General features: G+C 35.4%; 1 protein-coding gene across 14 annotated transcripts in view; it reads right to left on the bottom strand.

Moving 5' to 3' along the window:
* The window catches only part of LOC125651600 (ras-specific guanine nucleotide-releasing factor 2-like), a 160,199-nt gene that overhangs the window by 48,991 nt on the left and 86,701 nt on the right, over positions 1-24,507 (bottom strand). For all 14 annotated transcript variants that reach the window (XM_048880268.2, XM_048880266.2, XM_048880267.2 and 11 more), the window contains 5 exons: positions 18,229-18,308; positions 16,230-16,423; positions 13,696-13,806; positions 12,712-12,829; positions 3,400-3,554 (listed from right to left, as the gene is read on the bottom strand). In XM_048880268.2, coding sequence (XP_048736225.1) covers positions 3,400-3,554; positions 12,712-12,829; positions 13,696-13,806; positions 16,230-16,423; positions 18,229-18,308 — 658 coding nt within the window. The remainder of the gene's footprint in view (positions 1-3,399; positions 3,555-12,711; positions 12,830-13,695; positions 13,807-16,229; positions 16,424-18,228; positions 18,309-24,507) is intronic.

Genomic DNA, 24,507 nt, shown 5'->3' with positions numbered 1-24,507 from the left:
AAATAAGCATACTAATGTTTCTGCCACTGTCATCTTGGAATGACCATAAATAAGGTTAAAGATTGACTGTTCACTAAAACACTGAATAACTGACTAAAGACCCCAAAATATACCATATGGTTTCTTCATGGATCACTGGATGTGGGCGGAGCTCATCTATGATCATTGTTATTTACCTGGAATTTACCTGGCTGAGAGATCAGGGTGTTGTCTATACTTTTGATATACACAGGGCATGTCTCAGGGCCAGCTGCAGAGTTTCTGTGCTCTTGGTGTTTGTATAATGGTTGTATCCCTATTGCTTAATGACACACAGTCTACACCACCCCCTCTTTCTCTGACTTTTACTCTCAGTCATTGGCTCAATGAATAATTTCTTTCATAAATATAGAACTATCATAAATTGATAATATAAATTATTTCAATAAGTTACAAGTTTTGGAAATTAATGTGCAAATTATAGTTTGATTTCTGATTGTGTAATTTATAATACAGGTATATAGAGTAGGGAAAAAAATGCAATTATATTAAAATTGCATTGTTCCCGGGACATTTAAAAAAAAAAATGAATTAGGAGAAAATAGCAGTTGTGGATAAGTCAGCTAGTAAAACTCTAGAATACAGGGCTTCCTCAAGATCTAAAGAATGCCAGTAGGTAGTGGTCAGTCTTGTTATCAAAACACCTCTCTGAGGTCCCTCCAGACCACAGTTTCTACAGATGTCACTCCATCTGAGATCTATTGTTAAATGTTTGATTGACAGATGGCTTACAATTGATCAGGATACAGGTAAAACTTAAAATTGGGTCTTACTTTCAGTTAACACCCCAAAATTGTTAGCTGTCTGTCAATCAAACATATAACAATAGACCTCAGGTGGAGTGACATCTGCAGCTAGAGCTACCCTAGAGAGGTGTTTTGATAACAAGACTGACCAGTACCTACTGGCATTCTTTAGATCTTGAGGAAGCCCTGTATTGTAGAGTTTTGATAGCATTGACCTGTCCACAACTATTATAATTCAACTGTACAATGCAATTTTAATATAATTGTAATACCCCCCCCCCCCTCCCTCTATATACATGTATTATAAATTAAACAATCAGAAATCAAATAATAATTTGCCCATTAATTTCTAAAACTTGTAACTTATTGAAATAATTTACATTATTAATTCATGATAGTTCTATATATTCATTGAGCCAATGACTGAGAGTAAAAGAGAGAAAGAGGGGGGGGGGGGGGGTAGACTGTGTCATCTAGCCATAGGGATACAACCATTATACAAACACAATGACCACAGAAACACTGCAGACAGCCCTGGGCCCCTTCCTGTGTATATCAAAAGTATACACAGCACCCTGATCTCTTGGCCAGGTAAATAACAATGACCATAGATGAGCTCCGCCCACATCCAGTGATCCATGAAGAAACCCTATGGTATTATTTTTGGGACCATATGGTTTCTTCAAGGCTTGCTGGAAGTGGGCGGAGCTCATCTATGGTCATTGTTATTTACCTGGCCAAATGATCAGGGTGCTGTGTATACTTTTGATGTACACAGGAAGGGTCTTGGGGCCATCTGCAGTGTTTAGAACTGTGGTCATAGTGTTTGTATAATGGTTGTATCCCTATGGCTAGATGACACAGTCTACACCCCCCCCCCCTTTCTTTCCTTTACTCTCAGTCATTGGCTCAATGAATAATTTCTTTTATAAATATAGAACTATCATCAATTGATAATATAAATTATTTCAATAAGTTACAAGTTTTAGAAATTAATGGGCAAATTATTGTTTAATTTCTGATTGTTTAATTCATAATACATGTATATAGAGGGGGGGGGGGGGGATTACAATTATGTTAAAACTGTGTTGTTCAGGGGTCTTTTTAAAAACAATTGAACTAAGAGAAAGTAGTAGTTGTGGACAGTTCAACACTATCAAAACTCTAGAATACAGGGCTTCCTCAAGATCTAAAGAATGTCTGTAGGTACTGGCTGTTATTGTTATCAAAACACCTCTCTGGGGAGCTCTAGCTGCAAATGTCATTCCACTTGAGATCTATTGTTAAATGTTTGATTGACAGATGGCTAACAATTTGGGGGTGTACAGTGGCCCAGATTGTAAGACCACTTTGGGTAAATTTTCATTGCTATATTTTTTAAATGCTTCTAACCTTATAGTCTGAAAACCAAGTTTGTACTATTGTGTGCGAGTCTATGATACTGACAACTGAATATTTGATCTAAAAACTTAAACTTATGGAAACTCTGTGTGTAGCAACATTGGTCAAGGAAATTTTAGCTTGTAGCTCTTCACAGATCTTGTAAACTTCGTGGAGTTTTTGTTTGCGACACCACAAATCTTGTAAACTTAGTGGAGTTTTTGTTTGCGGCACCACAGATCTTGCAGACTCAGTGAAATTTTTGTTTGCAGTTTTACAGATCTTGCAGACTCTTTGAATGCAACTACATAGGTCATGGTAACTGTCTGCAGCACCATAGGTCAAGAAAACTCACTGAATGTACTTCCATTGCTCAAGCTCAAACACTAACACATTGATGTCCACCAAAACTCTGTGAAGCTGAACATAAAACTTCTCTAAACAATTGCTTCCCTTGCATCAAACATCTAACACCTGCACAAGCTTTCCTGTTGCTTTATACAGTCAGCTTCATTGCTAAGGGAAAACAAACAACACAGTGGAATATTCCTTTTAAAACGAATTTTCTGCAATTACCCAAGCAGACAAGAAAATCTTAACAATATCCTGTTTATTATATAAATTCCCATGTAGGAAATCCATCACAGACCCAGCAGACAGAATCACTAGAATTAATTGTCACAACAACAAAGCCTGATTCATAGGAACTTAATGTTCTGCTCCCTACTCTCTCTCTCTGCATTAGAAGTAGACATGGTTTGTATTACAGACATGCAGTGTCTAAAACTACAAAAATGAGACTCCAGTGGTTAAGAATGATTTTGTCCAACAGTCCATGGTTCAAATCCCAGAACTGCCACTAGTTGATGTCCACTGTCCATTTTGCATTACCAAAAACAACTTAATTCCAAATAGGGGTATAATAGTACTGCCTTCAACATACAATGACATCACTGAAACCTGGCAGTTCAGCTGCAGGTCATCCGTAATAACAAAACTAAAATTCTGTAGAAAATTGTGAATTCAGGTCAGCCGGACGATATCAGTATTCTTATATTGGCATTCTTCCTTAAAAGCAATGTGTTTCTTGCATCTTAATTACACTTCACAATATAAACCCATCACATATTGTTCTACAATGGACTGGCCTGAAATATACGAACTTTATTCTGCAAATAAAAATACGCCAGTGATTGTACTTATAATGACATCCATTCATCCGAACAAGACTTACTTTGGCTAAATGAAGCCTGCCATTTGATGCCCTGGTTGTCAGAAGCATATGATTGGTGAAGAGAAAAACCTGACATATGACTTCCTTTTCTCTCCTATCCTTGATGCGGCTCCAGCTTGATTTGCTCTTCTCGTTAAACACCTGGATTAGGGGACCTGCATAAAAAGGGTGGAAAATCAGAATAGAATCAAATTCTATCAATCAATATTAGATGTAATGTCCTATCGCTAAACTCATTTTTTATGATCATCTGACATTGACATTCAGAGAAAGGTTCAATGACTGGCAATAGAGAGACATTAAGCCCCGTCTCTCTGGGCATGTGCATAGGATATTGGGAATAGCCCTGCCATCTAGTGGTCACCTGTGACCTAACGCAATCTTCCAGTTGACCGATTTGTCTCCCCTTTCTGTTTGTACACTCACCTAGGTCCTGATGTGCTAGATATGTTAGGAATAGATCTTTATGATCAATATTTGGAGAGATTTTCCAATAATTGGTTTGTGTGGGGATAAATCTGTCTCCTGATTGTGAAGCACACAGCAGACTCTATATAAAATCAATAGCTTTAAATCTTAATTGGGATGGCCTTGTTCTGCTGCTCTGCTTCAGCCCAGCTGGAATAAAGAACTCCATGAGAGAGTAGAGTCCAGCAGAGCACAGTCTGCCATTCTACCAATCACACCATGGTCTTTGCAACAACAAAAAAACACTGATCAAATAAACCACTAAGCTCATCCATTTCATTACAATTAAGGTAACACTGTATCAAAGAAATGGCTGGTTTTTTCCCCCCCAGATATGTGCTAAAAATAACTTTTGCTTCAAAATGTTCATACCAGTCTGTAAGAAGATATTGGACCCGACAAACAAAACTTTGATTCAGTATGATGAAGCTCTCTCTATAAAATATATTGTCCAACATGCCATGAAAAAAGAAATTTGTATCCTTAAAGAATTTAGAAATAGAACTGAGTGCAAAAGTGTCCATTTCTCTGCAGCTTAAATCACATTCTAAGATAGAATATTACCTTTTTTAAAAATGGTAGAAAAATCAAGTTTCTTTATGCCTTTACTAAAGACATCATGAAAATTAAGTTATTTCAAGGTTGGTGGGGGTTTTTTGGGTTTTTTTTTTAAAATACAATTTTCAGCAAAGATATGGTGTTAATTAAATTCATATTACTTATTTGTTTAGAAAACAGAAAGCAGGAGTGATTAAAACACAGTTAATTGTTACAAGTGTGACGTGTAAACTGGTTATAGCAATCAAATAAAATGGTATCTGATCATGAAATCACTTTCTGATTACTAAAGCTCAATGTTAACAATAATCTGAACTTCTGAATGCATCTTTTAAAAATTGCAAAAATTGGTTAAGGTGTTCGCTTAGCCACCAGGAGGCCCGAGTTCAATTCTAAATCCTGTTGCCACATCAAACCGAAGGCGTTGAACATAGGTAGTAACTGTTTCTTCTCCAAACGCCCAACAGTAAAAGTGAAAGTCACAGGTCTTTTGGATATGACCTTCACTATGGAGGTCACAGTAGGCGTTGGCACAATAAAGAACCCAGAGTACCGTGCCCAAGTCAAAATTTGTGGCACTTCACCTTAATTTCGTGATGTCCCTACATGGAATGGGATGTACAGCAAAACATGCTCATTGCAAAATGCTGGGGACCAACAATTTTGATTTGTTATAAACATAATTCATTATATCCATTAAATTCATGTTTTAAAACAGCAGTGAATGAAAATCACTTCACTATAAGCATGCATGCATTATAAATGTGTTGGTTGTAACTGTGTTTCACTGTATTAATAAAAAACAAACATTAGGTACTGATTCAAGTCTTACCGATTTTTGTAGTGCACAAGACTAAATGTGATGAATAGCATCCAAATCCTATAGTAACCATTACCTACTCATTAGCTGCTGTTTACATAGAATGCATAGACTAAATGTTAAACAGGTCCATGTAACAACAAGCCAGAAGAAAAGTAGAATACTAACCTAATGCACACACCAAACAACACCCTGAATATAAGCTCCTGCAGATTTATAAACCAAGTGATAAATTGTTGTCACATCCAAGACATCTCATACGGTGAAAATGTGCTTGGACCGACATCATATGTACATATCGTGACAAAGAGTGATGGCCAATGGTCAGCACTTACACATCTCATCTTACGCTCTTACAATCAGTGCTATCCCAGCCTTGTGTGTGTAGATATAAATAAACAGATCAATACCCTTTTTCCAATAGCATTCAAAAGGATGACTTCAATGAACAGCTAGGGTTCCCCGGAGGGAATTGATTAAAGGAAAAGAGACAAGCAGAGCCAAGCTGGACAGAAAACAGACAGAGAAGCTGTGAATTTATTTCACTTCCGAGTCATAGATCACATAAACTGTCACCTTTACACTACAATTTTGAAAACATCAATCATCCATGTGTACATAGTAATTTGTGATCTATGTAAGTTTCAGAACTGCATTCATTTTACTATATATATTTACATTCACTGAGTCTTTTCTCTTATATTTCTTTTGAAATTGGCATTTCTTCCATCTGCGACAATGAATATATGTTTGTTGCAAACTAGTTCGATCTGGGTTTTTTTAATTACCAAACAAGGAGTGTTGTCAAGGTCAAAGGGTGTTATTGGCTGTTCTGTTTAAAGTAACGAATGGGTCAACGATGATGATTATTTTAAAGCATTGCAGAAAAAATTTGCATGACCCACATTAGCAGTTTATGAATTTTTTCTGCAATGCTTGCTACCTTCATCACCTGATAAAACAAAGAAAGCATTATGTTTAAATAGAACATATCAGAGTTTGTAGTTTACATCTTCCACTTACACAGTGAATTTCATGAAAAGATTCGTGGTCACTATTTCCTCACCACTGTTAATTAAAGTAGCCCAAACTTCCTTATACATCCCAGAATTCCTTATATATCCCAGAATTCCTGAAAACCAAAGGTTGCCCATAACTAATTCTTCCTTACAACCCAAACTTCCTTATACATCCCAGAATTCCTTGTATATCCCAGAATTCCTTATATATCCCAGAATTCCTGATAACCAAAGGTTACCCATAACTAATACTTCCTTACAACCCAAACTTCCTTATACATCCCAGAATTCCTTATACAGTCAAACCTGTATTAAGAGACCGTCCAACGGAGAATGGAAAAAAGGTCACATATGACAGGTGGTCTCTTAATACAGGTTGCCTATTTTCCGCAGTTAATGGATAAAATTTCACAAATAATTTATACAATGGAGTAAATGACTACATGTATTTGGAAGAATATCAAGTACGGTTTTAATAGTTGTAAAATAAAATTAATAATACACTGTAGTTAAAAATCTAGAATATAATGTGTTGTATCATAATTTTTTATTCATCAAAATTACATTTAATCTATTTAAGAATGATAAACTTTTCATGCATTTCATATTACACATTTACATGAGATTTAAAAATTATTTATGAACTGCATGTAAATTTTCTAAAACTTATAAACACTTTGTTGTAAAGGGTATTCATGTATAGCCTACTTGTACAGTGTAACTAAAAAATGCAGCACTTGTGGTAAGAAAACAAATGGTGAAGTGTTGCGTCTCCTTTTGTACAATACGTGCTGGAAAAATGTTATTCAATTTGAGAAACATTAAATAAATCACTATATATCCATTGTATATGCACAGCAAATCTTTTAAGCTTAGAACTAATGCAGGCAATTTTCTTGAACTCGGACATGTCAAATACTCGGGACATTTCGAAGTGAGCCGCTAGTTCCGGTCATTATTCTGGAAACCTCTAGTATCTCATGCAGGAAAACTGTGAATACTCCGTTTAAAATTTTAGTCCTGAGCACAATATTTACCTGATTTATATCGCAATCGGGCAAATTTTTTACTCTGTTGATCATAATGGTATAACAAGTGGTAGATTTTCATTTCCGATCTAGCCTACCCGGCACTTCTTAAAGTTTGTCGAAATTCACACCTTCAAATACACCGGCCTTGATTCCCTGATCCTTGATTTTGTTAAATAAACAACAATGCGGGTTATATTAATTAACCACACAGGACACTGCATGTTGACAGCTTAGGTATAATGATTTATTCAGAGGGCCGACTAATCAAGATCATCGCCAAACTGTGCGCATTAAAACGAAAGTGTTAAGGGCGATAATTCCCAGAATAGTCGTGCGTTTGAAAACGAAAGTGTTAGGGGCTATAATTCCCAGAATAGTCGGCTCAACCGAAATCGAAAGTAGTAATCACGTTGTAATCGAAAAATGTACAGTCGTTAAATAGAGGTAAAATTTCGTTAAAATACACGAAAAGGTTGTAAAAATCATGGTCGTTGGTCGCGTCAGACAGGTGGTCGTTTAATACAGGTGCAATATATAGAGTAACGTCTTGGGGGGAACTTTTTATGGTCACATACGACAGTGAGTTGCTTAATACAGTGGGTCGCTATGGCAGTTTTGACTGTATATCCCAAAATTCCTTATACATCCCAGAATTCCTTATATATCCCAGAATTCCTGATAACCAAAGGTTACTCATAACCAATACTTCCTTAAAACCCAAACTTCGATCCTTATATATCCCAGAATTCCTGATAACCAAAGGTTGCCCATAAATAATACTTCCTTACAACCCAAACTTCCTTATACATCCCAGAATTCCTTATATATCCCAGAATTCCTGATAACCAAAGGTTGCTCATAACCAATACTTCCTTACAACCCAAACTTCCCAGAATTCCTTACATTTGAAAATTCCTTATAACTGAATTCATTTTAACCATTTTCCTTACAAATGAATATACAGTGGATTTTCAAATTCGTATATTGCAACATAGCTTTCTTTAAAACCGAGTTTGTTATAATGAGTTCTAAAATTTAAAGACCACAAGTTGTTAAGCAGTATAGATAAACTCTCAGACACCAGTTCAAGTGTGCAAAAGGTTAGATAAATAACAAGTCAAACACACTTTCATAAAATATAAAATTACAATTTACATCAACGTACACTTAATGCAATACAGAAGAAATTAGAAACCAAGCTCAGATTTAGCACATCTGTTGCTCAGCTAGAGAGACTGTCCATTTTATGAATGGGAAGATTATACATTTGAGCTGCACATTGTAAATGGACAATGCACAAGGCTAGTACAGTCCAGAATTAGCTCCAATGGATTTATGGCTTTTCTTTCTGGTAGACATTTTATAAGCAAAAATGACTTTATAGTAAGCTTACAACAGTGATTTTTTTAAAATAATTTCCTTTTATAAGATTGACTAACTCCGACATTATAAACACAATTGGGAGTACTGGTAATATGAAAGGATTGAAAGAATCTTGTGTTTTATAATATTGAGGAGAGCTAGAATATACAGTGCTCCCTCGATATATTGCCAACTTTGGCCAAGCAGCTGCTTACCAAGACCAATTTTGGCAATATATAACGAATTCACCATTACAATTTACTGGGCAGTCAAAAGAAATTCAATTCTGTAAATGTATTTGGGCTCCATTCTGTATAAACATTTAGATATTTTTCAGTTTAATTCACCAATTATTTGTAATTAACTTGAATACCTTGTCCAGAGTCACACTTCACCGCACTGCTCTCAAAGTACAGGTGTAATTATTGATGGGCGTTAGATAATTGGCATTATTACCAGTCTATGCGAAAGTTTTTTGGACCACACAGGTTATTCGGTCCTGTGTAATCAATGAACACACCGGACCGGACCAAATTTTGTCAGACCGAAAAACCTAATGTAAAAGAGTGAAACACGTGAAAATGCAAAACCAAGGGAATCTTATTTATTATACTAGTAATACTATACCAGGGATCCCTCCCGTATAATACTTTAGACAGTCCATGCGGTTTTAATCACATTCATTTACGTATTTGGATTTGTGTGCTATTTTTTACTTATAACAAACATTTAAATGACTCCGCATCAAAATAGTAAAGCTCAAAACCGGACACTGAGACATCGGACATTCCGGTCCGGTGTAAAAACTGATGCATCGGACCTGAGGCACTGCACATCGGTCAGGTCCGACGTCTTTCGCATAGACTGTATTATCGAGGGTAAACCCTATAAAATTTGACCATTTGTTTGGGAAAATCGGTGGCATATGGCATTATGCGGGATTGGCATTATAACGGGGGTGTTAACATGGGGAGAAATCTGTTCTTTGGAATTTTCATGCAATAAGCAGGAGGGACATTATAACGGGGGAAGTATATCGAGGGAGCACTGTAGGTATAGGTGTTTAATGTATACTATCATCTAGCTGTAAATTTCAGGAATCAAATCGGCAATGTTAGGTCTTTACTTCTTGAGTTTGTCTACATATTTTTGGATGAAGTTTTAAATGTTCCTAAATTTACAGTCTGGATCCATGTACTATGACTTTAAGTGTGTGTCTGTGACCTTGACAGCTGATTTAAACTAGAGGCGCATGCACTCAATAAAAGACAATATATACAGTAAAACACGCTTATCACAAACACACTTATAATGAATTCAAAAGAATAATGAGAGGAAAATAATGAAAATTGTATTATATATATAAGGCCAAAGAAAATAATATGTGTGGTTCCGATTAGGCCAATTCAACATAATTGATAGATTATCATCCCTGTCCGTCCCATAAAAATCGGCCCGCCCTGAATTTTTTTATTTTGCGAAACTTGCAATTTCCGGGAAATTTTTATTTCCGACTCCGGTATTTACACTTAATTCTTCCATGTACCATTTATATATGATGTGATATATACCTATCAAAATTGGTAGGGATCATCCTAGTTTTGACAATTCTCAAATATATATTTCCAATAAAAAAATACATACAGAAAAAAATCAGTGCATTTGCCAAAATCATGTTTTTGAACATGAAAGTAGGAAATGATATTTCAACCAGAGTACTGTTTTCATGCCCTTCCAAGTTTTAAAAGCTATCCAACTTTTTAAAAAATAAGGAGGGTGATCGCTAAGTAAACTGTATAGGGAATAATTTCACGGGTTGTAATTTTCGCAATTTTTTTTTATTCATTTTAGACACATTCATGGGTTCATAAATTCACGGATTCGAATCACTATATGCCCCCTCCCTTTAAACACATTGTGTATTAAAGAATAATGAAAATAAAAATATTCACGGTTTCTTAAATTCGCGGATTTGTCTAGACAGCGAATATAGCGAAAATTTCCACCACAATTTATTTTCCTCCTGTACAGTATTCAAACAACTATTGTTTATGTAAGCACTCTTTATCTGTCTAATGTTAGAGGGGGGCCTCTGTGGCCGAGTGGTTAGAGCATTGCGCTCAAAATCACATGGCCTCTAACCTCTGTCGACGCGGGTTCGAATCCCACTCACGCCAGTAAGTGAGAAAGTTTCCCAGTTTACTTTCGGAAGGTCGGTGGTCTCTTCCCAGGTGCATTGTATCTGCATGTATGGGTTCTCTCTTCCACCAATAAAAACTGAGCGCCACCAGATAACTGAAAAATTGTTGAGTGTGGGAGAAAACATCAATCATTCAATCTAATGTTACATGTAGATGGCCTGTAGTAAGTGTTTACAGCTTAGCATTTTAACGGTATCTATTTATGTTGGCTATGAATGAACTTACAGTCAAGCTTCACCTGAAGGAAAACGGGTCTAAAACCTATATGTATAGTGGTATATATTATGCACCCCTTTTCATAAAAGAAAATCTAGAAGAAAGTGTGCATTATATTTGGCAAAATACAGTAACTGATTTTGGAAATAGTAAAAACAAAGTTTAAGGTGGGAGTAAAAACTAGGGATGGTCGGGTAACCGGAACCACACATATTTTTCTATTTGGCCTAATGAAGTCTGGTGATAACGAAATGTAGTTTGCCAGCCCTGGAGGTTCACTACAACCGTGTTTCACTGTATAATGAAGTTAATTATAACGGACAGTGTTCTGCTGGTTCTGGAGGTTCACTGTAACAATGCTTTACTGTATAATGAAGTTTGGTTATAACGAACTGTGTTTTAGCTGGTCACGGGGTTCACTATAACTGTGTTTTACTGTATTACTCCTTATGTTTTATTTCCTTAAGAACTAAAACTCGGACGGTAGGTATCAACCGACAAGAGTGCCGCCAACGGTACAACATATGCCCGTTTGACCTTCAGTGCAATATCTGTATCCATGATGAGAAAAAGTCCAGAAATTTTACTTACTTTTAGCCCTACAGTAGGTCACCCAATCAAGTTGAAGTTTGAACTCATTATGCATTCACAACGAAAAAAAATCTGGGAAATTGTTTGACATACTAATTTAGGTCATGGTGCCTATTCAGCTGAAATGCAAACTAAACTTATTTTCCTCGGAGAGGAAGCTTGTGGTTAAATATGTGGGCAATATCTGTAACCGTAACAAAAACATGGTTTTTCTACTAAATGATATTATGACCTTGACCTTGAGAAACAATAGGCATCCTCCGCTTGGCATAAGGTGTATGTGTACCAAGGTTGATGGTCCTAGCCCCAATACTTTGGTCTGTATTCTGCCTAAAAGGTTTTTCTATTAAGTTATACTACAACCTTGACCTTTGACCTTGAAAAAACAATAGCATCTTTCTTTTATCATGGTGATTAATGTAACAAGTCATAAGATCCTGAAGCTTAGAGTTCGATCTGTATCCTGCCTAAAAGGTTTTCCTACTAAATGATATTACGACCTTTGACCTTGAAAAACAATAGGCATTTTCCTATTATCATGGTGATCAAATGTACTAAGTTGTAAGATTCTGGACCTTACTGTTGGGTCTGTATCCTGCCTACAAAGTTTTCCTATTAAGTGATACTACGACCTTGACCTTGAAAAACTATAGGCATCTTTCTCTCATCATGGTGATCAAATGTACCAAGTTGTAAGATCCTGGAGCTTACGGTTCAATCTGTAACCTGACTACAAGGTTTTCCTTTTAAATGATATTACGACCTTGACCATTGACCTTGAGAAACAATAGGCATCTTCCTCTCATCATGATGATCAAATGTATTAAGTTGCAAGATCCTGGAGTTTACAGTTCACTTTTTATTTTACCTACAAGGTCCAGACAGACAGACGACGCCATACCATCATACGTCCCATCTTTGACAGGTGTATAAAAACGAAAATGTACATATCTCTCAGGCTATCTAAACCTTTGCCAATTCAATTCCTTGTAACTTGGATTTTGCCAAAAAAGTATTCATGTACCTGATAGTACAGTAAAACCAACCTTGTCTGACAAATGTCTGGTTCACATCCAACAGAATGTCACAGCCTTCAATGATCATTCGCTCAATCGACAGGTTCTTCCTGATGTTCTCCGTTTCACTGACTTCATCATGCATAATCTACAACACAAGTTACGTGTACATCATAGGATTACATATAGGTCATAAAATAGCCTCATCAATGTGACGTTCATAAAATAGCCTCATCAATGTGACGTTCATAAGATAGCCTCATCAATGTGACGTTCATAAAATAGCCTCATCAATGTGACGTTCATAAAATAGCCTCATCAATGTGACGTTCAGAACACATACACAATAAACACAGTCCTCCAATTCAGTTCAATCTGTCCTTACAGACCCCAGTCATCCGATTCAGTTCAATCTGTTGTTACAGACTCCAGTCATTTGATTCAGTTCAATCTGTCATTACACACCCCAGTCATCCGATTCAGTTCAATCTGTCCTTACAGACCCCAGTCATCCGATTCAGTTCAATCTGTCCTTACAGACCCCAGTCATCCGATTCAGTTCAATCTGTCCTTACAGACCCCAGTCATTCGATTCATACCCCAGTCATCCGATTCAGTTCAATCTGTCATTACAGACCCCAGTCATCCGATTCAGTTCAATCTGTCGTTACAGACCAAAGTCATCTGATTCATACCCCAGTCATCCAATTCAGTTCAATCTGTCATTACACACCCCAGTCATCCGATTCAGTTGAATGACCATGTTTTTCTCATTCATATCAATTCATTAATGAATATTTTACCGTATATCAAAATTTGAATAAAATCTATAAGGTAGAATGGATTAGGCCCGTTGTCCTTAAACAAAAGATAGATGGTAATAAATGGCTGTTATTTTCTTGCAGGGCTGACAATTTTTACAAGCAGTCAGCCCTACATGTCTAGGTAATTTTATAGTGAGTTTTAGACATTGTTGGCAGCCCTTTAGATGATAAGACACGACATGTTACCCACCCTAGACAGTTCCTCAAGCTTACTCTTGGCAAATTCCAGGCTCTTTCGCTCCACATGGTCATGTGGGGTGTGGGCCAGTAACTCGTGGAGGGTGATGATGTAGCGAGGAATCTAACAAAACATTGTAAAAAAGTATTCTTTAAAAAAACTTAACTCTGACAAATTCAGAATCAACATTACTGTCACAATGTGTGTGTGTGTGTGCACATCTATGATGTTAGAATATGTGTATCAGGTTTGATTATCTAAGCCTTATCATTGTTTCTATCTTGATTTGTACCTATACAATTACCCCCCTGCCTTGAAGGTTAGACCTTGACCTTTGACCTATAACCTTGAAAAACAATAAGCATTTTCCTCTAATCATGGGGAACATGTGTACCAAGTTTGATGATCCTAGCCTTACAAGTACTGTTCTAATCTGATCACACAAGGTGCTGACAGACAGATGCACTGTACCGTACCACAGTACAACCTGTCTATAACAGGTGTATAAAAACTAAAACAAAAACAAAATTTTGTGACCTAACCAAAATTAAAGTGAAGTTGCAAGATACTCATGCCAAAGTTTAAATCCCTAGGTCCATTAATGCAAACATTTTCAGCCATTCTGTAATGGTGGTCAAAATAGTTTTAGGGACGTGCTTGGTGTGCCTCATTGTTCACACATAGAACAGCATCATGTGATGCCAAATAATGCCTTGTGCAGTCTTAGAAATGTCGGACAAATGCAAATCAGGAAATATCAATATTATGATTTCTGGATTATTTGCAGAACAATTTAATGGGTCTGAATATTGCTTACAATGTTATAAAAGTGCACTGTGTGTTGATTATTGCTTACAATGTTATAAAAGTGCACTGTGTGTTGATTATTGCTTACAATGTTATAAAAGTGCACTGTGTGTTGATTATTGCTTACAATGTTATAAAAGTGCACTGTGTGTTGCTTACAATGTTATAAAAGTGCACTGTGTGTTGATTTTGTCAGTTTTTATGGAAAACCAAGCAAGGAAGTTCAGGTCCCTACTATTCACTGTGTCTTGTAAATGAAGTAGGAAAAACACACACAAAGATATCACTTAAGAAAAAAATACCCTTTTGAGTTGTTTCCCTTTGCCCATCATATGATCAAACATTGGTATACCATCATATAATCTAATTCTTTTTGTATTCTAGTCTCTGATTGGTTAAAATTAAATTAAGGAATGCAGGTTATTTTTGTATAACCTGGTTTGGTATGGGACCCCCCCCCCCCCCCCCCCCCCCCCCCCCCCCCCCCCCCCCGACCAGTGGGGATTTGGGTTAGAATAGTTCCTCAGTACACCTTGCTTGTCGTAAAAGGCGTTTTTGTTTTAAATTTACATTGCAGCACTGTTTTGGGGCCTTCTATGGAATAGAAAGTCAACATGTGCAATAAGATACTTCGGTTTAATACACAGGTTGTTTTCTCATTGTCATTAGCAAGACGCATAGAATCTACTTGTATGCAAATCACTGTTGTAAAACATCTTTCTCTGTAAGATGGTCGAATAAAAGATTTTAAAAAAGATATTACATTCAAATTAATGATTTACCAAGTAAACATTGCCCTGTTCATTTTGAAATACATTTTTCATTGGGGAAAGGGGAAGATTGCTTCATTGCTTGATCTGCCTCTCAAAAAAGCAAAATACAAAATCATGTGTCACATATTTTACCAGATGACGTCACCTCACATTGACATGTGGATGGTGATTTGTCACTTTGTTTATACGGGCTACATATTTTCTTGTGTTGGGATTTATTATTAGCGACAATGTTGCATGCAAGGGCAAGTTAATTTCCATAGAATTAAAAGCCACAAATTATTGCATTTTCTGATACTTGAAGACTTATTTTGAGTAAGCCTGAGCAATGCAATTTCCCGAATTTTCTCAATTTGCAGTTGTCGGGGAGCTAAGCAACTTTAAAGTCGATATTTGAATCAAGGGCAACGAAATATGCATTGCATGCATAGTCTACACATATTTTCTGTCATGACAAACTTCAATAACTCTGTTTTAATAGGCTCCGTAGAACTAAGACCTTCACAGCTCAACACTTCGTCGTGATTGCTAAGTGAATCATTGCGCGGCTCAAGTGACTTGTATTTTTCATAGGGTGATGAAGGCAGCAATCATTGCAGAAAAAATTTGCATAACCCGCTTATTCGGGTTTTTTTTTTTGCAATACTAGTTACCTTCATTATCCAATGAAACAACAAAGAAAGCATTTTATTATTTGAATAACATCACATGATCTGGTATAACATCACATGATCATACACTGGTATAACATCACATGATCATACACTGGTAAAAATAAACAACAGACAGCTTTCTTGTAGGAAACTCAGAAAGTTGAATAGATTCTCATATATCTAATGTGATGTAGGGAAAAGTTTCATAAAATATTGCGATGTTTGACAAATAGAAAATTACATAATACAAATAAAAATTATGTAATACAAATGGAATATATAAAATATTGACATAAGAAATGGAGCATTTCACCTGATGCATAGGATATGTAAGAAATATCTCCAGGGTCCGGGTCTCACACATTGGTTTTTCTTCGTAGCGTTTGAGAAGTAAGTTAAATTCTGGTCGTTGTTTATATTCTGCGAGAACCTGTAGACTGTAATGATGATTTCTAACATACTCCTGGTATATACACAACATTGGCAGTAGCATGTCAAACAGATCACCTGCAAGTATAAATATACTGTATGTCATATCAAACAATAACATACTGTATGTCATATCAAACATATCAAACAATAACATACTGTATGTCATATCAAACAATAACATACTGTATGTCATATCAAACATATCAAACAATAACATACTGTATGTCATATCAAACAATAACATACTGTATGTCATATCAAACATATCAAACAATAACATACTGTATGTCATATCAAACAATAACATACTGTATGTCATATCAAACATATCACAACAATAACATACTGTATGTCATATCAAACATATCACAACAATAACATACTGTATGTCATATCAAACATATCAAACAATAACATACTGTATGCATAATTATTTTAACATATTTAAAATCTGCCAGTAAGAGCTGATGCACAATTTGGCGTATTAATCATAATTTACGTAATCTATGTATGATAATGGATAAATAGAGATTTTCATATTTTAGCGTAGCTATAAATGAGTGCTCTTGCTTCACAGCAAAGATCTGAATCCCACTATAAAAAGAACACGTACAATGCAATATAAACATTCACTGTACACAATCCAATACAAGACATCTCTCCTACATTCACTGTACACAATCCAATACACATCTCTCCTACATTCACTGTACACAATCCAATACAAGACACCTCTCCTACATTCACTGTACACAATCCAATACACACCTCTCCTACATTCACTGTACACAATCCAATACAAGACACCTCTCCTACATTCACTGTACACAATCCAATAGACACCTCTCCTACATTCAATGTACACAATCCAATACACACCTCTCCTACATTCACTGTACATAATCCAATACACACCTCTCCTACATTCACTGTACACAATCCAATACAAGACACCTCTCCTACATTCACTGTACACAATCCAATACAAGACATCTCTCCTACATTCACTGTACACAATCCAATACAAGACATCTCTCCTACATTCACTGTACACAATCCAATACACACCTCTCCTACATTCACTGTACACAATTCAATACACACCTCTCCTACATTCAATGTACACAATCCAATACACACCTCTCCTACATTCACTGTACACAATCCAATACACACCTCTCCTACATTCACTGTACACAATCCAATACACACCTCTCCTACATTCACTGTACACAATCCAATACACACCTCTCCTACATTCACTGTACACAATCCAATACAAGACATCTCTCCTACATTCACTGTACACAATCCAATACACACCTCTCCTACATTCACTGTACACAATCCAATACACACCTCAATGCAAACAAAATTGAAGACAATCAAAATCTTTACCATATGCACATCTTCAATATCCATACAAATACTCTGTAAAACAAGATGGCCCTCATTTGAAAATTGTGGGAGTAGTTAACTAGACAAATTATGTAAACTCCGTATAACAATAATTTGCAAATAAAGGGGAAAAACTCCTGCGAGAGGTAAAAATGGATCAGAATTGCAAAATGATCTAGAGTGATCCACAAAGAAGCTACATAGCAAATTTCAGCTTGATATGTGACAGAGAAAAGAAAATAGAAACAGAAATCCCTGCATGAACAGACAGATGGACGGACAGACATCGCTGTACCATATGTCCCATCTAAAGACGGGCACACAAAAAGTAAAGTAATTATTGCCTCCAGTTTTATGCCAACACTGACAAGTGTTAATGCAAATGATGTGTATGCTGAGATTATTTTTCTAAAGTTTCAATCTGACTAGGGCAAATTTTAGCACCTGAAACATAAATTTTGTTTTAATTTAAGAGAACTTACCAAGAACTAAGGTGGGCCAGTTTTCTAGTCGAGCACATAATCCTTTCAAGAAAATTTGATGTAAGAAGAGCAGGGTCTCACTAATGAAAAAAAAATTCTTAAATTAGATAATTCATGATAAAAAATAGTATTAACTAAAAATTCACATCTCTCTAACCTGAGGCCCATAGGCCTTAATGGTCACCAGAGTACCACAACAACAAAAAACATACAGTAAGTGTTGAATGTTGCTGGTACAATTAGATAATCTTTCTTTAAATCTTTTTAGGATCATTTTTCTACTACTTAGAACACTTGCTTGCAACCAGGAGGCCAGGCTTTGATGCTAGATTCTGGCACTGCATCAAAATTAAGACATTTAAGGAGGTATGCTACACCAGAGAAATTTGATATGGATGAAAAGTAGAGGATATGTATAACAGTTTGAAATCCAAAACTTTCAAATTTACTTTATTTAGTCAAAAAATGCAGTTTTAGCAGAAAGCAATCTGAAATTATTTTTTTTTAAATCCCCTGCTAGACTCGAACTCGAGATTTACAGTTCAGCAGTCGACATGCTAACCTACTGAACCACTCAGCTAGGTGATAAAAATTCAAATGAATAAACAAATATTGTTAATATTCATGTTTTCATCCATGTTTTAAAAGGAAGTCAGTCATTATGACGATTTAGAGTACCTACTTAACATAGTGACTATTTTTTCCCTAATCATGCAGCATTAGAAGTGAGTCAGGGTTCTTCCAGATTTGAAAATGGAGGTCCTGTGTAACAAAAAAGCATTGGTATGATAAAGAACCCTCACTGCTATGGCTGCAAGCACCATGCATTAGTAAAAACTTGTGGCACTTAAGGAAGTTAGCTCCTGAGCTTTTGAGCACAACTGTGCAGGATGCTGCAACTAAGTATTTACTGGTTCAATACTTAGATCCCATTGGTGTAAACATATTACACATCTATTACTGAACCCTATCCAGTTGAAAAAATTTGAGTCAATTCAAATTTTGAAAGGGTTTTGCAGGGACTATATTTCGTGGCGGAAGGATTGATTAATCAAAAAGTTCTAAATCTGTGTGATATTACTGTTTCTGGTTCATCTAATTTATCTCATACATGTGGTGTATATTGCAAGTGAGATAAAGCTTAGCTTTATCACATGCCTGTTTGATAAAGCACTTCCGGTCCAAACTACTTTTGACACTGTCCCCGCTTGGATGACATATTTTCTGTGTTAATGCATATCGGCGTATGAAATAAAGCATATAACTTTTATTCTGTATTTATTTAGAATTTCTTTTAGGTGTAAAAAAAAAAAAATGTGTTTCCGGTCACCCGACCGACTGTCCTTCAGACCCCCCGACCCAAAAGTTTTTATTGCTAATCTTGGAAAAAAAATAATTTATTAACCTACCAACCGTCTTTTTCACAAGAAAATAAAAAATCTAAGTCCCTCGATCTTTTTTGCATCTTGAAATAAAACAGCGCTAAAAATATCCAGTGTTTATTTTTAGAATTCGCTGGAAAGTAGAAACCACTGATCTAATTATATATGTGTCAGCATGCACAGTGGATACTTTCGTTTGTCATTGTTTAGACATGGCAACATAACGCGTTCTGTTTAATGTGCAACGTGGAAAATGCGATCTTGCAGCTACAAGTAAATAAATAGATATTTTCATGGATTTAACATGGGTACATAGGAATATTATAATATTATAATCCCCAGGGATCTTCATATAAAAGCTGAAAATACTTCAAATTTTATGGTCACAAAAAAAAAAAATCAAAAAAAAAATCCCTACCTACCAACCCTTAAAAATTTCAAGGGGGTGATCGGAAACACAACATTATTTTTTTTAGGCCTTATAACAAAATTAAAATGATATTGCCCTCACTGACATAAAAATGTCAACTCGATTAATAACTACTCAAAAATTACGATGAGAAAACAGAGATGTCCACACTATTATCAACAAGGAATCAACCGCCTACTGGAACAGGCCTAATCGAAAGGACCTCGACATGCTGAGGTACCAAGAGCATTCACAAGCACAGTCTCTTTTCTTTGGAGCCATTAATTGAAAGTAATAAAATTTTATCTCAACAGCTTTACTTTACTAAAGTGCCTCAAGATTTCCTTTCGCCCTCAGATCCAAAGAAACCACGTGAATAAAATCCAAATACACAAACACTTCTACTTTTCATTTTAAACTGTTGAACATTCTAATAACGCTGCATTAAGGTGGGTCCTTAGTCCTGGAATTTTGGGGTTTAGGTAGCATTTTTTTGTTTGGAATCAATAATTAACATTCAGAGTAATGAAAAAAGGCAAAACAGCTAAGGATTTCCATATTAATTTTCATTACAGGCACTACTGAAGTCGTGTACCCCTAAGTAGATTTTTATGAAATTCATTGGAAAGTTATTTGTTGTTATTTTAAAATAAAAACAACAAAATATTTTTTGAATTGCATTTATTTATCGGGAAATATGTCAATAACTAAAACACATGTCATTTTCAATATGTTCATCAAGTTTTCGAATGATATGTGCAAAATTATTGAATTAGCGTTATTCTCCAAAATGTTAAAAAACAAACAAATGTGGACACATTTTCCTTATTGCATGGTTTACATATCATTTTTTCTGTTTATATTAGTAAATGTACATCTGTTATAGTTATTTATGAAAAAAAAATCCATACCTTTCCATAATAATTTCAAATCTATAGCTTCCAGAGTATGTATACCCCCATAAAAAAATGAAGTCTGGCACGATACAGTTGAGCTATTCAAAATCACTCGGGATTAAAATTTTATTTAATTTCATGAAAAGACACAGATAATGATTCCTTATCACCTTGGTAAAATGTTAGTCAAAAATAAAGGAAATCTATCGCATAATGAACTTGATAAAATAATTTAATGAAAACAGAGTTATTGTCCTTGGATTCAATATTATGAAACATATCATTGACTTTTTAAATATAACTAAGACTTTTGAAATATTTTATGGCTAACAAGATTTTTTACAATAACTATTGAAAAAGGCTCCAACAAAATTTATGTTCCTGTCATTAAATCATTGACTTTGCAAAATCCTATGACGTCACAGGAGTGTGGAACTACGTTAAAATATTATTTTCATCAATCGTTGTTACACATGTTTATTTCAAAATGACAGCGACATCAACCTTTGATCTGAAGGTCTGGCGTACGTCAAAAAAATAAATACTCGATCAATAGTTGTTATTTTGTTGGAATGGCAAAACCATTATCAACAAGAGGTACTGTGAGCAATGCCCACTAAGAATACCCCCAGATTACCCCAATCTACCAAACGGTATTGTTAATATAGGTATGAATTACCTCTTTCCTGAGTGTAAAATCCATGGTATAAACCTATAATTTTGACCATGAGATCAAAGGTCAAGGTCATAAAGAGGTCATGAATGTACATGACACATAGTCTCATGGTGATACAACCGTGTCTTATGGTATGACTATGTCAAAACCCTATAATCAATTTTGACCTTGAGGTTAAAGTTCAAGGTCATATAGAGGTCATGAAGGTACCAGACACATTGTCTCATGGTGATACACTCATGTGTCAAATATGGTATGCCTATGTCAAAGAATAAAGAAGTCATGGCCCTGACACGAATCCATTGTAAAAACCTTTAATTTTGACCTTGAGGTCAAGGGTCAAGGTCATGTAGAGATCATGAAGATACTCGACACATTGTCTCATGGTGATCCACCTGTGTGCAAATATGGTATGCCTATGTCAAAGAGCAAAGAAGTCATGGCCCGGACACGAATCTGCACAGACAGACAGACGGACAGACAGAGTGATTCCTCTGGGGGGGGGGGGGGGGGGGGGGGTATAATTATAAACTATAATCCCTTATACAACAATTTTCATCCATGGTTTCTTTTACAAAAATGCCCTTTGTAATATACATGAATCGATTATAAGCACATTGTTTTTTCCCGCATAAGGAAGATTAATAAGTACAATGCCCGAGCCAATTCAACAATTCAATCAGCTGTTTCTACCATACTGGGTATCATTTCAATATTAAGCGAAAAGAAGAGGTATGAGATAAATAGAACATCTATAATTGTGTAATTTGATATTTTGGTTTATCCAACTCGTTGATATGGTGTATTTATTCGTTCGGCAAGCCTTGTGAATAAATGCACCATATCAACTCGTTGGATAAACAAAATATCAAAACACGCAATATAGATGTCCTCTATATCTTCTTTTTTTTTTACTCCTATATATATGTATTTCAGTTTTATAATTTATAATACAGGTAGTTGAGACTAGGAACTAGATCAAATGTTGTATTTTATTAATTTGGTTGATATATTAATTTTTCCAAATAGAACATCGATTCTTAAAAAAGTTTAAATTAATTTACTCAAAATTTTGTATGTAAATTCAATATTTTCGCCAATGATTCAAAGATTTGGTCTCCATGCAACCCCCACTTTTTTAAGTTCCATTTAAAATTTTAAGACAAGACCTTGAAAATTATGTGAAATTTTAGAAATTGACAAGACTCCTAATACATGTATGTCTTTTTTAAACTCTCAATTTTGATGTCATGAATTTTTTTGTATATCAAGTGCAAAAAGGTCATTACAGTGGAACCCCGTTATTACGTTTTCTATTTTGTCACGATAAAATAATGTAATACCGGGGGCAACGTAATAAACGTTCCCAGTGAAATCCGTTAAAATTATCATTTGGAAATTGTATATCGTCCGTTGGTACTCCGTGAAGGGGTGTGTGAATATATCTTTACTGTTTCTTTGTTTAAAAGACTATGATACTTTGTTTTATTTACATCTTATCTTTAATGTCCGTAATTCTTCATGTTCTTATCCCTTTTCTTTATTTCGGTGTAGGATACATAAGGATGTCTTGATAAACGTTGCTTTTTCTGCATTCGTTTGGACCGCCATTTTGTTCAACTTTAAAACAATGCGTTCATGTAAATTTCTCTCAATAACTCGTTCCGGTTCGTATTCAACATTCGTATTAAAAAAAAATAACAAAACATCGTTTTTATTAAGTTCTCTAATTACACAATACACAACACAATAAAAAAATCCCACCCAAAAAACAACAAAACTATAGACACAAAACGCACACGATACCCAACACTTACACACTTCTCACCAACGGTAAACATGCACGGAGAACAATTTAAGCGCAATCCACATATAAAAAAATATAATGATGCACGAAGATTTCATTTATAACTCTAAATGATGGAACTAAAATCACGTGCGCATCATGGGATTTTAAAATATTCACTGAGGTAAACGCCGTGCACGAATCGCCCGATAGATTGGTGTATGTATGGACGAGATTTACGAACACCCAAGCTGCATGTCCAAACAATGAACTTTTTTTTTTAATTGAACACCTTTAGTCACCTATGTCCAAGCAGTTACCCAAGCGGTTGTAACATTGCTACGATAAATCTTGTCTTTCTTGTTTCAAAGCTGTCCGTAAATAGAGTTTTAATAGCGAAGGTAATCACACTATGCTGAACACGCAGGTGGTTGAGAAATTATTTCTTTGATTATCAAAATATGCAAAATGAAGTAAATTTCATAGAGTACAATTTCTAAATAAACATTATTTAATTGTTTATCACTGGCTTCTATACGGGGTATTCACCTGTATTGATGTCGCTAGATCTATCGAAGCGTGATCAGTCAAGCGTCTCTAATCCCCAAACAGACCAGGAAATATACGTGGTGACTGCCTCAAGCAGTCAAGGTGTGAATGGCTTATTATTTTGAGAATCACTATTGAATAATTAGGGGTTTATTACGTTTTTGTCGGAATTTTTACAACGTAATATTGAGTCCCGGCATTTTAGGACAACGTAATAACGAGGTCTATTTTATATAGGTTTGTTAAGAAATGATTTTGTGCTTTGAAATTCCAACGTAATATGCGGACTAACGTAATAAAGGGGGAACGTAATAACGGGGTTCCACTGTATTTCCATTACTTGTGTCTTTTATCTGTATTGTAAAAGGACAGGATTATGTATCTATTTTATGTAATGATTGATTTCTGTTGCTTATATTGTGTTGACACCAACAGACAAAATCAAATTTAATTGAATAAATTTTAAGTGCAGAAAGGTCATATTTAGAACACTGTAGCTCAATAACAAGCATTGCGACCCAAGTTTTTCTTTTCAGTTTCCCAATTCTCCTTCAACATTGAAATCAAAAATACACTTCCTA

The sequence above is a fragment of the Ostrea edulis genome, chromosome 5 (assembly GCF_947568905.1).
Source record: "Ostrea edulis chromosome 5, xbOstEdul1.1, whole genome shotgun sequence".
NCBI classification, from domain to species: Eukaryota; Metazoa; Mollusca; class Bivalvia; order Ostreida; family Ostreidae; genus Ostrea; species Ostrea edulis.
The sequence above is the reverse complement of the archived record's forward strand: the minus strand, read 5'-3'. Positions and strand labels throughout refer to the sequence as shown.